The sequence below is a fragment of the Canis lupus genome, chromosome 10 (genome assembly GCF_003254725.2).
Source record: "Canis lupus dingo isolate Sandy chromosome 10, ASM325472v2, whole genome shotgun sequence".
Classification (NCBI taxonomy): domain Eukaryota; kingdom Metazoa; phylum Chordata; class Mammalia; order Carnivora; family Canidae; genus Canis; species Canis lupus.
In genome coordinates, this window is record NC_064252.1 from 17,331,681 (window position 1) to 17,346,612 (window position 14,932).

At 60.8% G+C, this 14,932-nt stretch overlaps 1 protein-coding gene across 5 annotated transcripts in view; it reads right to left on the minus strand.

Moving 5' to 3' along the window:
• The window catches only part of SHANK3 (SH3 and multiple ankyrin repeat domains 3), a 49,017-nt gene that overhangs the window by 7,707 nt on the left and 26,378 nt on the right, over positions 1 to 14,932 (minus strand). For all 5 annotated transcript variants that reach the window (XM_025455026.3, XM_025455042.3, XM_025455049.3 and 2 more), the window contains exons 18-21: positions 13,968 to 13,991; positions 10,342 to 10,472; positions 9,726 to 9,810; positions 2,755 to 5,014 (exon numbers count right to left, since the gene is read on the minus strand). In XM_025455026.3, coding sequence (XP_025310811.2) covers positions 2,755 to 5,014; positions 9,726 to 9,810; positions 10,342 to 10,472; positions 13,968 to 13,991 — 2,500 coding nt within the window. The remainder of the gene's footprint in view (positions 1 to 2,754; positions 5,015 to 9,725; positions 9,811 to 10,341; positions 10,473 to 13,967; positions 13,992 to 14,932) is intronic.

Consider the following 14,932-nt stretch of genomic DNA (forward strand, 5'->3'; position numbering starts at 1 on the left):
CTTACTGGTTCCAAGAGACCTCTTTAGAACCTTAGTTTCATTGTCTGGAAAATGGAAATTATACTACAGCCCATCTAACAGAAGGGTTATAGAGGTGAAATAATAGGATCTGATGTTTTCTAGTGCAGTATCTGGCACTCTTTTTGAAACAATTTTATTTCTTTATTTTAGAGAGAGAGAGTGGGGGAAGGGCAGAGGGAGAGGGAGAAGCAAACACCCCACTGAGCACGGAGCCCGACGTGGGGCTCGATCCCAGGACCCTGAGATCATGACCTGAGACAAGTCAAGAGTTGGACACCCAACCTACTGCGCCATGCTGGCGCCCCCAGAACCACAAAGGGCCTGGTCGAGTGTGCACCAAGTGAGAAACCACCATGCGGGAGCCCTGAGCTCAGAGCTTCAAAGTGATGCTGTATCACCCTCATGTCACAGGGGAGGGACTGCCGTTCACAGGAGTCAAGGGGCTTGTCCAAGACTACAGAGCTCAGATGCAACAGCTGAAAGTTGAAATCCAGCGCCCTCTGACCCTAAGCTGATGCCAGGGAATGAAGCTGCTGGAGATGGCAAGGGCCACGTCACAGGGAACCTCTGTCGTTTCAGGTTACCTGGCTTCTGGGACCCTGCTACCAGGACCTGATTGTCCTCTTGAGAACCACACTCCCTCACTCTCAGCACCGCATGCCCTGGCTTCTAGGAGAGAAACGATTCGGGCCTGGCCAGCGGCAGCCTTACATCCCGCTGACCCCAGTGATTCATTCAGAGGAAAGCAGGGGACCCACATGAAGCCAGAGCTGCAGTCTGGCAAGAACCGGGGAAGGAGGCTCACTTTCCAAAGGACCTATGGAATAGATGGGACGGAAGGTTTGCAACTGCCCTTCCCCATCCCGTGTCCAAAAAAGAAAACAAACAGCGTCCTGGCACAACCCAGAGCCATGGAACAAGAGATCGTTTCCCTGACAGAGGAGAGATGCTGAGGCTGCCCAGCCGCCCCATGGGAGCCAACAGGCAAATGACCAGACCCAGGCTCACCTGAGCCTGATCACCTGATCATGGGGTTTGACAACCAGTAAATCAGAGTCCTGCATCTGCCCTTCAGTGGTATGTGTCCTAAGCCACCTCCCTAGATTTCAAATCACAAAAGACAGCTCGCATTTAGCTCAGTTCTTTCATGTGTTCAGCAAATGTTTATTGAGGGCCTACATGGCACCAGGCACTGTGCTGCCCACTTTAAATGGCTTTAATTTTCATTGGTACCAAGGGACACAGGGGAATGGACAGGCTGGCAAGGGAGGAGAGGCAGAGATGAAGATGGGGGCTGGTCGAGGGTGGATCGGGGACCCCCTCACCCTCAGGGGTCAGGTCCTGCAGAGGCCCAGGATCCAGGCTACTCGTCCCATATGGACACCCTTGGCCACTGTCAGGACACTTTCAGGGCACTTTCAACATCACCCTGCCGGAAAGAGGGCTTTCTATTTAGCTGGGAGTTGGAAGAGCGGAAAGGGGGAGAGGGCCCCAGACCAAGCCCCTGAGATGACTAAAGCTGAAGAACAACATTCCTGGACCACTTAGGAGAGGCACCATGAGCTTCCCAAGCCCCAACTTATCTTTTGAATCCTTAACTAGAAGAAGGTAAATGAGACAAACCCTTGTGAGTAAGCCCCGAATCCCTCACTGCTCTGTGAACGCTGCCTTCCAAGGCCTTCTTCCAACACCAATGGGAAAGGGCCCTGGAGGCTGGTATTCAGGGAGCCAGAAGGAGGAGCCAGGCAGTAGCACCCCACCCATGCCTCACAAAGCCAGAAGAGGGAAGAGGGCCAAGGGCTGGCCCGGGAGGACCAGCTGTGCCTTAGACCAGCACCGGGGGCAGGAACCAGCTCTCCCAGCAGTGTCCATGGAGCCCACAGGCCCAAGGGGGATCCCCTTCAGGAACAGAGCCTTGGGAAGGGGGGGTCCTCAAGGAGATACCTGAGGGATCAGCCCAGGGGCTCTGGTAGCATTATGGGAGCAGCACCCCAGCCCCTTGCTCAGCCCCTCCCCTTTCAAGTCCCCACCCCGGGTAGGAGGTGGGAAGAGAAGACAGAGAAGGTACAGAGAAAGCAAGAGGGCAGATGGAGGGTGCGGAGGTGGTGTGACTTCCACCAAAGAGTGACTTCTGAATGTGCTGTGAAAATCGTACACCTGAATCTGTGCTTAAGGGACACTGAGGCAGAGTGGAGAGACAGGAAACAGGAAGCTGGTGGGGGAACCCCAAAGGAAAAGGAGTCCGCGCACTCTAAGCCTCGAAAGGAAGCAAGGCAGGAGGCAGCTACAGGAATGGGGGCACCAGCCACGTGGCCACCGGGGGTAGGGGGAGCGGGTGGAAACTCCAGAACGGACCACAGAAGGACCCTGACTAGTAGAGGCAGCTTCGGTCAGGAGCAAAAGAATAGGAGCCCACGTGAACCCGAGGCGGGGAGTCTCCGGGAGGGCCGGGGAGGTGCTCGGGCCCTGCCTGGGTCTGTCCCCCATGGGTACCCAACTCCCAGTCCCAGCACCAACAGGGACGGAAAGAACACCAGCCCTGATATTTCAGATCCCTGACAAAGCAAGGGCGAGTCAAGGACAGAAGTGGACAGGGAGGAGTGCCACAGATGGGTAGGGGATGGGACAGAAGGGACCACGGAGGGGAATGGAGGAGGCCGTGGACGCACGGAAGGAAGAACACAGAGGGGCCGTGGACATGGGACAGGACCCTCCCCACACTGCCCTGCTCACCGAGCTGCCGCGATGGGCGACTTCTTGGCAGGGTCCAGCAGGCCGCCCAGGCCACCGACCGGCTCTTCCCCCAAGGAGCGTGTGTCTTTGTTCAGCTGCTGCAGGCGGGAGCTGAGCTCACTGATCACAGTTGGTTTGTCATCTTCGGGCCCAGGGAGCCCCCGGCTCTCCACGGGGTCCCCCCACAGCTTGGACCTTCTCTGGAAGAGGTAGCGAGGGCGAGCAGGTCCAGCAGCAGAGGCCAACCCAGCAGAGGCGGCGTGGTGCTGCTGGGCCATGAGCTCGCTGTCCGAGGACTGCTTCAGCAGCGGGTCCCTGAAGGTCACCGGCCCCTTCCCCAGCGGGGACTTGAGCTTGGGCTTGGGAGGCACTGGTGGCTTCTCGAGTAGAAAAGTGTGTCCATCGGCGAAGGAGGTGTGGGTGTCAGTGAGTTCCCCACTCTCTGAGCTCAGCGTGGACATGCTGGACACCGTGGAGATCGTGCTTGTGGTCTCCAGGTGGGGGTCGCTGGAGCTGCGCGTGTCGGCCTCCTCCACCCCTGAGTCAGCTGCAGACTCAGGCGCAGGCGGGGGCTCGCTGCTCGGCTTCCCTGAGGCCGGGCCTGGCACCGTGGTGGGCGAGGGACCTGGGCCAGGAAGGGGGGTGGCCAGCAGGACCCCGTTGGCAAACTCTTCAGGAGGCGGCACCAGCCCAATGCGGGCCAGCTCCTCCCTGGTCTCCTCATCACTGGAGGACAGCTGGGCGGGCGGCAAGTTCACGGCAAACACCAGCTCTGGCTCCTCCTCCGAGCTGCCCTGGCCGGGCCCGGGGTCTGTCGGCGGGGCGCTGCCGGGGGGCTGCGCCCGGGGGCTAGCCAGGGGCTCCGCCGCCACTGCCGACTGTGGAGGGGCGGGGGCCAGCTCCGGGGTGCTCGGCCGCTCCTCTTCAGCCCCCAGCCCGCTGGGCTCCTGCCCGTTGCTGGTGGCATGCACGACGATGAGACCAGCCGGCCGCTGCAGAGACGTGTCCAGGACGCTGAGGATCATGGACTTCTTGTCCTCCGGCGACTTCCGCTCCTCCCGGGGTGCTTTCTCCGGCTCCCTGCGAGCAGGCACAGGGACCCAGGCTGGACTTCTTGGGGAGAAGGCTGGGGAGGCCAGGGCCCCTCGCTCGGAGTCGCGGGCCTGCACATCCACAAATAGAGGCCCGGGACGGTCAGCGTCGGGGCTGTGCACAGGCGTGGGGGACCGGGAGGGCGCCTGGGAGGCCAGAGCCCGCTCCCGCGCGGCCAGGGCCAGGGCCAGGGGCGAGCTGGGGTCCAGGGGCTTGCCGGTGAGCGGGTGGATGAAGGTGGAGCCTGAAGGCCCAAGGCTCGGGCCGCTCACCAATGGCTTCAGAGCAGAGACGGGGGAGGGCAGGAGCAGGTCGCGGCCGGTGGTGGGGGCGGCGCCGGCGCCCAGAAGGCGCTCGTCGATGGAGCGGGAGGGCTGCAGGGAGGGCAGCTCGGCGCTGGGGGGGCTGCCCTCGATGGCTCCCACCGACAGGAACACGGTGGAGCGGCGCCGCTCCTCCAGCCGCCGGTCCTTGGCCGGCCCCGGGCCGCCGAAAGCCAGGCCAGGGCTGTCAGCGGGGCCGTAGTCGAGCCCGCCGGGCCGAGGGCCGCGGTGCGTCGGGGAGGGCTCGCGGGCAAAGCTGCCACCACCCGGGCCAGGGCTGCCGACGGCCAGGGCGGCACGCTCCTGGGCGTCCTCCACCTGCAGCTGCTTCACCAGGGGGCTCTTGCGGCGCTGGGGCTTGGAGGGTGCGAAGATGCTGGCGCTGAAGGCGCCCAGGTTGGCGTACGGGCTGTCGGGGCCTGGCGGCCGTGGCCTCCGCTTAGGCCGCTCAGGCGGGGTGACAGCCGGAGGTGGCCGCGGGACGTCGCCCACTTCGGGCGCCGAGTCCTGCAGGATGATCATGGAGCGCGCGCGCTTCTGCCGCTCGGGGTAGGGCAGCGGCCCCAGGGGCGCCCCGGCCTCATACAGGCCTGTGGCCCCCGCGCCCAGGCGCGCCTCCAGGCCGGGCTTAAAGCTGGAGCGCACAGTGTCGTAGGCGCGGCCCGGGGGCGGCGGAGGCGAGAAGGCGGGGGGCGGCCCCGAGTCGAAGTAGTAGGGGGCTGGTGGGGGTGGCGGCGCAGTCTGGGGGGGTGGCGGGATGCCTCGGCCCTCGCGCATGGAATCTTGCATGGACGTGCTCCTCGGGAAGCGCCCCTCCAGGAGGGACGCCAGCTTTTCATCCTCCCCTGCGGACAGAGGGGATCCAGTGAGACCTGCGGCCCGTCCTGCAGAGGAGCGTCCCAGGCAGCAAGAGCCACAAAGACACCCCCTGAGAACCTGGCGGGAAGCGCTAACCAGACTGGGACGACAGGGTCCCGCAGGGTGCAGAGGCTGGGATTGAAGCAAAAGGGGACACGGGGAGCCCAGAATAGGGAATCTGAGCAGAGCCCCCCAGTCTGGGCTCCTCCCTAGATACCCAGGCTCTGCACCCCGGGGGCCCCTGCTGGCTTGGGAGGGTTCTTGGGAAGACCTGGGGAGAGGTATTAGTTCAGATGTAAGGCAGAGGAGGGCTCCACCAACAACCGAGAGGACGGAAACTCCGACAGCCCAGGTTAGGGCCAAGAGCTGCCCAAGCCCCACTGCACTGAGGGCCCAAAGAAGGACCCCCCAGTCGTGAAGACAGAACTGCAGAGAAGAGGTAGGTGGCTGGTGCAGGGCTTCCATCCAAGACCGAGCAGGGCCACATCACAACAGTGGAACCAGCAGGTGTGCACCAGTGGCAACCAGAGAGAGCAGGAAGGGAGGCGGTCAGAAATTAGGGGGACGCTCTCCCAGAGTGGGAGTGATGCACTGGCTGTGCTCAAAGGGACAGCAGGACTGTGGCCAGCTGAGCCATGCATCTGGCAGAAAGAGAGCTGGTGCCCAGGGGAGGAGGTACTTTGTGAAAAGACAAGCCCTGAGAGGCTCCATCCCAGAAACCCAAGTGGACTGACTGGGAGACACTGCTTGTCACTGCCGCCAGCTTAGTGGCTGGGTGTGGAGGAAAGAGGAAGAACTAAAATTGTTCTTGTAGACTAAGCACCTAATACATGTTTCAGTCCCACTGCCTCTGGGCCAAGCCCCGGGCCCCTCTGAAACTCAATTTTCTCATGAGCAAGACAGACTTAAAACATGACACACTCTGCCTGCCTCAGTGTGCAAGAGTTAGAGCCTGTGCAACAGCAGGGCTGGGATGCTCAGGGCTCGCGCTGTCCTGCTGCCTGGCTAGAACCTGGCAAGTCCTCCCTAGTGGCCCTGTGGACACAATGTGGATACCTGTGCAGTTGGTGTGTGCGGTTAGGCTGCAGTGTTAGCGCCATCTGAGGAGAGTGGATGGATGGCCCCAGTGCTGACATACACACGGGTCTCCGGTAAAGGGCCTTGGGAATCTACACCTGGCTTCACCCTGTGCTTGGTCACATTTTTACGGACTCACTACAATACAGATTGCCTGTTCCCAGCCACCCCTCCTTTAGCCACCAAGGCGGTCTGCTCAGGCCCCTCGTCCTGCATGACAGCTCCTGCACCCCCAGCACAGCAAAGGGCTGGCTCTCAAGTAAACGCTGAAGCTTGAGCTCTAGCATTAGCAGTTACCATCTGACATTCCTTGACCTTTTAGCATGTCCATTTCCTAATCTCAGGAGAAATGCTGGCCCCCATTGTGGGACTGCCAGAGCTGGAGCCATTTAAAGCTTACAGCACAGGGCTGTGCACCTAGAAGCATCCCAGGAAGGTGGCTGAGGTCATGAGCATTGCTATCATGTGTAGGTCTGCTTTCCAAAGACCCCCACCACTGGACACAGACCTTGTGCTGGGTTCATTCATTCAGGGTCTCCTCCCTACTGCATTTACTGGGCAGCAAAGAGTCACCTACTGAGCACCCACAAGCCTGTGTGTGAGACAGAAAAGAACTCCACGAAAGCTGGTGCTCCTAGAAGATGCAGATTTGGCATGCCAAATTCTAACCTAGGGTGAAGACAAGTCACTTGCCCGGGATGAAATGGGGAATGTGTTGTGATACCAGCCAAGGTGGGGTAGGGCCCTCTGCCCAACGAATAGTAGCAAGTACTTCTCCAGTATCAGCCGCTGTTGCCTGGACTCAGCCTGAGTGCAGCCCACTGGGTGAGCTCAGGGTAGCCTGAAGGCAGGTACTAGACAGTTCTCAAGTTTCTAGATCGGGACCCTGAGGTTTCAAGGACTGAATCATGTGCCCAGGGCCACAAGAGGTGAGAACCTTGGCCAACATGCATGTTGGTGACAAGCAGCAGGCCACGCCAAGGGAACCAAAGATGAACCCGACTCACTCAATCATGGACTGAGCACAGGAGGGTCCGGAGGAATCAAGAGGCTCACACCCAGCAGGACAGCACTGAGCTGCACCGGGGCCGCGCTGAGAGGCCCTCTGGGCAGAGCGAGGCCAAGTGCAGAACAGCAAATTCTGGTACACCCAAGTAAGAGGGAAACAGAGATAAATGTCCCCAGATGAAGTAGGTTAGGGCTAGGGCAGGTGCCCAGGCCCCCAAGGCAATGAAGAGCCCACTGGGGGTCAACCAGAGGGCTGTGGGTGGTATCTTCTCTGCAGAAAGCCCCCTTTGGCCAGATCTGGACAGTCGGCTGGCCTCGGGTCTTACCAGAAGACAGGGGAGGCAGCTGTGTGACCTTGGGGAAGTCATTTTACCTCTTTACCTGCTTCCTCATCTGTAATATCACCTCAACAGGGTCACTGAAGTATTAAATGAACCAGTGTCCATAAAACACAGTGTGACAGTAAGTGTTAAATAGGTGTTTACTATGATGGTGAACAGATGATGGATGTGGCGGGGTGGACAAGGGTAGATAGATGGACAAGTGGACTGGTCAGTGAATGGATGGACAGGTGGGCAGGGGAGGGGGATTAGATGCCTAGAGTGACAAGCACTGGGTGGGGCTAGCGAGATGACCCCATCTGGGATCAAGAGAGATGGCTAAGTGTGGGGTGTGACAGTAGCTGTGGGGCATGAGGTCCCAAGGAAACAGGTGCAGAAGGCAAAGAGGCTAAGGACACAGCCTTGAGAAGGACCTACATTTGGTTGGGGGGGGAGGGGCATTAAAGACTGAATAGGTAAAGCCTAAGAACTGAAGGAAGGACCAAGAAATGTCCTAAAACCTTGGGAAGGTGACTGTCATGGAGGAAGAGACAAACATATCAAATGCTAGTTGAGGTAAGAGAGTTCATGTGTCCACCGGAAGGAGTGCCCTGAGAACCCCCGGGTTACAGCAGGTCAGTTTTAGGTATGGATAGAGCTAGCCTGCCCCGGGCTGAGGAGCAGGGGAGGGACAGGAGGTAGCAGATATAGGCGCCTTCTGGGAAGAAGAGAGATATGGAAAAGTACTGGGGGGGGGGGGGGCGGTGGCCAGGCAGGTTCAAGGGAAGGGGAAGTATAGGAGGCACCCAGGGTAGGAGTAGAGGACACAGGGAGAGGGATGCTGGTGTCCACGGAAGGTACAAGAAGGTGGCACACTGGATGGGGAGCGTGAAGGAGCTCAGCTGGATGGGGAGAGGTGAATGGGGGCGCAGGAGGCACCTGTAGAGGTGGACAGGAGGTGAAGTGGGGGGAACAGTGGATGGGGCAGGGCGGGGGGCACATGCTGGACTGGGAACAGTAGACGGGGGGGGCAGGGGGCTCACACCAGATGGGGAGAGGTGGACGGGGGGGGCACAGGGCTCACGCCAGACGGGGAGAGGTGGACGGGAGGGCAGGGGGCTCATGCCAGATGGGGAGAGGTGGATGGGGAGCAGGGGGCACACGCTGGACGTGGAGAGATGGACGGGGGGGCAGGAGGCTCACGCCGGATGGGGAGAGGTGGATGGGGAGCAGGGGGCACATGCTGGACGGGGAGAGGTGGACGGGGGGGCAGGGGGCTCACACCAGATGGGGAGAGGTGGGTGGGGAGCAGGGGGCACACGCTGGACAGGGAGAGGTGGACGGGGGAGCAGGGGGCTCACGCCGGACAGGGAGAGGTGGATGGGGAGCAGGGGGCACACGCTGGATGGGGAGAGGTGGACGGGGGGCAGGGGGCTCACGCCAGACGGGGAGAGGTGGATGGGGAGCAGGGGGCACATGCTGGACGGGGAGAGGTGGACGGGGGGGCAGGGGGCTCACACCAGATGGGGAGAGGTGGGTGGGGAGCAGGGGGCACACGCTGGACAGGGAGAGGTGGACGGGGGAGCAGGGGGCTCACGCCGGACGGGGAGAGGTGGATGGGGAGCAGGGGGCACACGCTGGATGGGGAGAGGTGGACGGGGGGGCAGGGGGCTCACACCAGATGGGGAGAGGTGGGTGGGGAGCAGGGGGCACACGCTGGACAGGGAGAGGTGGACGGGGGAGCAGGGGGCTCACGCCGGACGGGGAGAGGTGGATGGGGAGCAGGGGGCACACGCTGGATGGGGAGAGGTGGACGGGGGGGCAGGGGGCTCACGCCGGACGGGGAGAGGTGGATGGGGAGCAGGGCACATGCTGGATGGGGAGAGGTGGACGGGGGGGCAGGGGGCTCACACCAGATGGGGAGAGGTGGGTGGGGAGCAGGGGGCACACGCTGGACAGGGAGAGGTGGACGGGGGAGCAGGGGGCTCACGCCGGACGGGGAGAGGTGGATGGGGAGCAGGGGGCACATGCTGGACGGGGAGAGGTGGATGGGGGGCAGGGGTCTCTTGCTGGACAGGGGGACAGTGGATGGAGAAAGGAAGCATCAAGGTCTCTTCCGCACAGTGTCTCTGGACTGGGGGAAGGACTGACCCACATACGTTCACAAAGAAGGAGATTCCTGGGCTGTGACCTGGGAGAGCAGTTCTCGGGGGAAAAACTGGAAACCCCAGTAGAGGGTTGGGAGACAGGGTCGTCGAGCCCCACATCCACCCCGGCCCCATTCCCACCGTACCTACAGACTTGGTCCGTGGAATCCCCTTCCGAAGGGAGCCGGGCAGCTTCTCTGGGCCTGGGAGGCCCTGGCGCTCAAACAGAGACTGTGGGAGTTGGTGGGTTATACGGAGGTTCTGGGGCACCGGGGCCCCCAGGTCTCCACCCAGCCCCAGCCATGCTCCTAAGCCTGGGACCAAACATACACCACCCCAGGGGCACTGGCACTGACGGAGCCCTGAGCCAGGACTGCGAGCAGGCCCTGCCCGCGGGGAGCGGGGAGCGCTGGGTAGGGTGGCTGTGGATGCCGCTGGGGGAGTGGCCACAAGAGGTGCCCCCACAGGGCTGGGGGGCGTCTAGGTGGTGCAGGGTGTGGCTGTGCAGGGCTCCTGAAACCCACAGTGTGAGGAGTGAGAGCTCAGCGAGATGTTAAACTGGGGCCATTGTGCGGGCTTGATGCCCTGCGTGCAAGGGAAGCCACAAGGCCCTTCACCCCCAGCCCTGGAGAGCAGGGGCCAAGTGATGGACTCCCACCCCAGAAAAATGCACAGCCAGCCTGCAGGGGCCATGGAGCTCGGACCCCCAAGCTCCCCCCACCCCCTGCCTCCCCGGGCCCCAAAGCTGCTGGGGCGACTTACGCTGATCTCGGCAGGGGTGATCCTCCGACTGGTGGGCCGCTGTTTGACAGTGGCGGCTCTTGAGTCGGCGTCCGCGATGTCCGGCCTCAGGGTCGGCTCCGTGGCGGCGGCCAGGATCTCATCCAGCTTCTCTGCACAGCCGAGGGAGGCATCACTCAGCCACGTGGATGCCGAACCTGCCCCATGCCCGTGCAGCCCCACTGCTGCGTCCTCCCCCCGGGGCCCGGCACCCTGCGCCCCCTCCTCCGGACCCGAGCCTGGGGAGCCTGGGAGCCAAGCATCACGCATCCCCTCTGAGTCCCACCCCAGCCGGGCCGCCGTGGGCTCAGGGGCGTCCAGGTCACCACTGCACTCCAGGACACACCTGACTGGCCACAAGGGAGAGGACCTGGGGGTGGGGGAGGGGAACAGCATGCTTGGAGCCCAAAGGCTTTCTGAACTTGTTTCCCTTCTCCCCGTCCCGTCCTCAGCACCTGGTGTCTCTCGTGTGTCTGTGGCTCTGCTGCACCACAAGCTAAGCCGTTCCTGGAGGACAAGGCCGAGGACAAGGCCCAGGACAAGGCCCGGGACAAGGGCCAGGACAGGCCCTGGACAAGCCCAGGAGAAGGCCCAGGACAAGGGCCAGGACAAGCCCAGGACAAGCCCCGGACAAGGCCCAGTGTACAGCAGGTGCCCATCGAAGACAGAACAAGCCCGGAACGGATGGACGGGATACTACTGAAGACAGAAGTCACAGTCCCGGGTGAGGGACCTAAAAAGACGACTCCCATTGAGGCCAGGAGGCCCAAAAAACTTCATCCACAGAGAAGCAGCCCCGCGATGGGTGGGAAGTGGGAGAAGAGGACGATGCTGGCGGGGGAGAGGTGGGGGGTGGCGGGTGGGGGGCTGGAGGGACTCCCAGCAGCCCTGCGAGGCAAATGAGGCCAGAGCCCGGCAAAGGCACCAGAAGGCCTCACGCAGCCTTCTTCCCAAATCCATCATAAAGAAAAGCTCTGTTTGCTTGTTTTTTATTAAAGCTGTTGAATGTTTTTTAAAGTGGGGCTTTTGATTATCCATGTGACTTGAAAATTTTGTTAAGCACGTGTGTGAGAACCAGCAGCTCTGCGGGCACGAGGGTCGTGCGTCGGGTGCAGCTCGTGCAGCCCAGCGGCGGTGGGGCCAGCTCCCGAGCCTCGGCGGCCCCACGGCACCCCACTCATCCCTGAGCCTCTGCCAACCCCAGAGGCCTGTGTCGGGGCCAGCCTGGCCTGTCACCAGGGCCCCGTCACCTCGCCAACACCTCCCCGGCTCCCCCTGGCTCTCCCTCTGCAGCCCACCCAGCAACTGCCAGGGGAAAGAAGTCAGTCCCTCCAGCTGCCAGCACCCAGCCCAGGCCGGACCCGTTTGGCATACGGAGTCTGTCCTGACTTAACTTCCCTGTGACTCAGTTTCCTTATCTGACGAAGCAGTCGTGAAAACGGCAGCTGCTTCAGCGACGGCTGTAAGAATGGACCCACACGCAAAAAGCGCTCCAGTTCCGCCTGGCTCGGCGTCAGCACCGAAGACACACTACACCTCAGCTCCTGCAGAGCTGGCGGGCTCCCAGGAGAGCCCATCCTCTCCCCTGCATGTCCCGAGCGCCCAGTCTGGGCCCCAAAGAGCACGGGAGTTCAACAAATCCACCTGCAGACCAGCTCGCAGGCCCCATGCGTGGCTCCCAGCGCCGCAGGGAGGGCTCGTGAGAGGGCCGTCCTCTTGTCTGGGTGATAAGCAGGCAACTTCCCTTTGGAAGATGAAATCACCATCACTACCCTTCATTCAGTCCCTGGTGACTTCCAGTTAGAAGAGCTTCCCATGACCCTTCATCCCTTAAAACCATACAAAGAAGATGCTGATACTGCCCTTGTTTTACCCAAGAAATGAAGCTCTGAGAGAGAAAGTGCTCCAGACCACAGATCCAGTAAGAAATCAGACTTCACAACCGTGTTATCCAGGAACTGCAGACATAAAGACATGAGTGGAGAGGAAACATTTCCGTGGGGCACGTGGGGTGTAGAAGCCGCATCTCTAGGCCCAGGTGAAACCAAGCAGTGTACACATGAAGTCAGCAGAGCAAGTACCACTGGACGTGGAGAACAGTGCTGAGCCCCGGCAAGAATGCTTTCCAAAAGGAAAAGAAGCAAGAATTCTGCAAACTACGACCTGGTGAGCTTGACAACAATCCCCACCATTATTAGAAAATACCTCTTTTTTTTTTTTTTTTTTTCAATTCATGACAGATGCAGAGAGAGAGGCAGAGACACAGGTAGAGGGAGAAGCAGGCCCCATGTAGGGAGCCCAGTGCAGGACCCGGTCCCGGGACCTCGGAGTCATGCTCAACCACTGAGCCACCCAGGTGCCCCTAGAAAATAAATTCTTAAATAAATTATCTTAGACACTTAAAAAAGAAAATAAGATCCATTAGGAAGCAGGTCTGGGGCACTGGGAAGGGACACTCCTGTCAGCCTCACATACACCGGGTGTAAGGATCCCGCATGAGGTGGGGACACAGATGCTGAAGCCACCGGAGCCCGAGCAGGAATGAGGGGCCACAGGAGCAATGCACTATCACGTCACTTCCCTTACACTTCCCTTACAACTTAAAGAAGTGCACAGGCCACAGCATAGCACCCTGGGAGCCCCGCTAATGAGCTAAGGACACAACCAAACTGTTCCAGAAATAGCTTGTGTGTCTGTCTCACAGGGCGAAGGAAAGCGTCCCTAGAGGGGACCTAGCTTTAATACCTGGAGAGCACTTCACCTGGCACTGGGGGAGGGGCAACAGGAGAGCTCTGAGGGTCAGGTTGCAGGCCATGCTGGAGAGTCAGGGCCCAGACACGGGGCACCAGTGTTTCCCTGGCACGGCGAAGTGAGGAGCAGACACCAGGCACACAGACACGTGCCTGAGACCGCAAAGCCACCTCAGGCTTCCATCCGGCTCTGACTCCTATTCAGCCCAAGAAGAGTCCCCTGTCCACTCGAGACATGGAGGAGGCTGGCAAAGGCCAGATCCTGAGACCTCACTAGATGCAGGACCTCAGACTCTGCCCCCACATGGAGGCTGGACACATATAGGAAGGAGCCTGGAAGGACACAGGGGAACTGCTGGAGGGGCAGGGGGCGGTGAGGTCAGCAGCCCAGGCTATGTTGGGCAGAGGGGCTCCAAGCTCCCCTTCCCATGCTACGGGGCCCAGACCCCTGCTCAGAAGGCACTGTCAGCAGCCCTGGGCTTGACCCCACAAAGAGTCGGCACAGAAATGGGATTCACGCATCAGGCACAAGGAGCCCCCAGAAAACAGCAAGAAAGCATAGGCCCGAGCTGAGCAGACCCCCCAGCTGGGCCCGCTGAACCCTTGCCCCACCCAGCTCCAGGAAGTGGCACTGCTCTGCCTCCCCAGGCTGCCTCTGGGGCCCTCACATCCCCACAGAGCCACACCCCTGGGAACTCCCCCTCCATCCCTCCCCAGCTCCCTCCGCTGTACCCACACCAGATCCCCAGGGACAAGGCCAACAGGGAGGCACAGCCCCAGCTTCTAGGCCCCCTGACTTGAACAGAAACTTCCCTGTACGGGGATCAGGTAAAGTTGGGGACCCAGCAGATGACTCACCCCCTTTCCTTCTCCGAATGGAGGCTTGCAATCAAGAAACAAAGCAAAGGGGTAAGAGGCAGGCTTCGTCCCTCAGCATCCGGGCCCCTTCCCTCTCCCACTTCCCATATTTCCCACTTCCCAGCCCTCCCAACAGCCAGGACCTCCCAGGTTCCCTGCCTACACCCCCCATCAGACCCTAAGGGGCAGCTGTGCCCAAATGCCGAGTTCGTATGTGGCTTGAAACTCAAGGCAGAAACCACCACGAGCAGGCACATATGCTTGTGCACGTGCACGTACAAGCACATGCACACACATTCATGCACTTCCACTCACACGCATGCATGGATGCGCTCATGCACACACAAACATGCACGCACATGTGCAGATGGCCACATACACTTGGTTCCATCAACTGTTCAGAAAAAAGGCAACCCCTCCCCCCCCCCCAAACACCCAAGTTCAGAGGCCACTGACAGTTTCAGTGATCACCCCTGAGTGTTCTGTGCAGTGCGTTTCCAGCAAGGGGCAGGCCCATGTGTTTGCCAGACCACAGCCAATCAAGAACCACACGCGGGCATGGCACCTGCCCCAGCATTCTCATCGCAAGAGAAAAAGTGACCCAAAAGTTCCAGACTTCTCCAGAAAGCAGATGGACAGGAGGGGCTCAGACCCTCCGAGGCCCTCCCTGTCCCGAGTCTCCACCGTCTCTGCAGCCCCAGCATATTACTGGTTCAAGCAGGTGAATATGTGGTGACCACAGGAGTCCCCCCCATGCCGAAGGGCACGGAGAGTGTCCCACCTTTCCTCCTCCTCCTGCCACCCCACTTACAAGGAGAGCTCCTACCCCAACCTGTTCCTCTCGTTCCCATTTCTGCCAGCCACCCCAGGCCCTCATTTTCTGGGCATCGCCTCTGCCCACACCATCCCCCACCAGGATGCTCTTTACCTCTTCTCCCTCCCGCAGGACCTGACTTCTCCCCAAC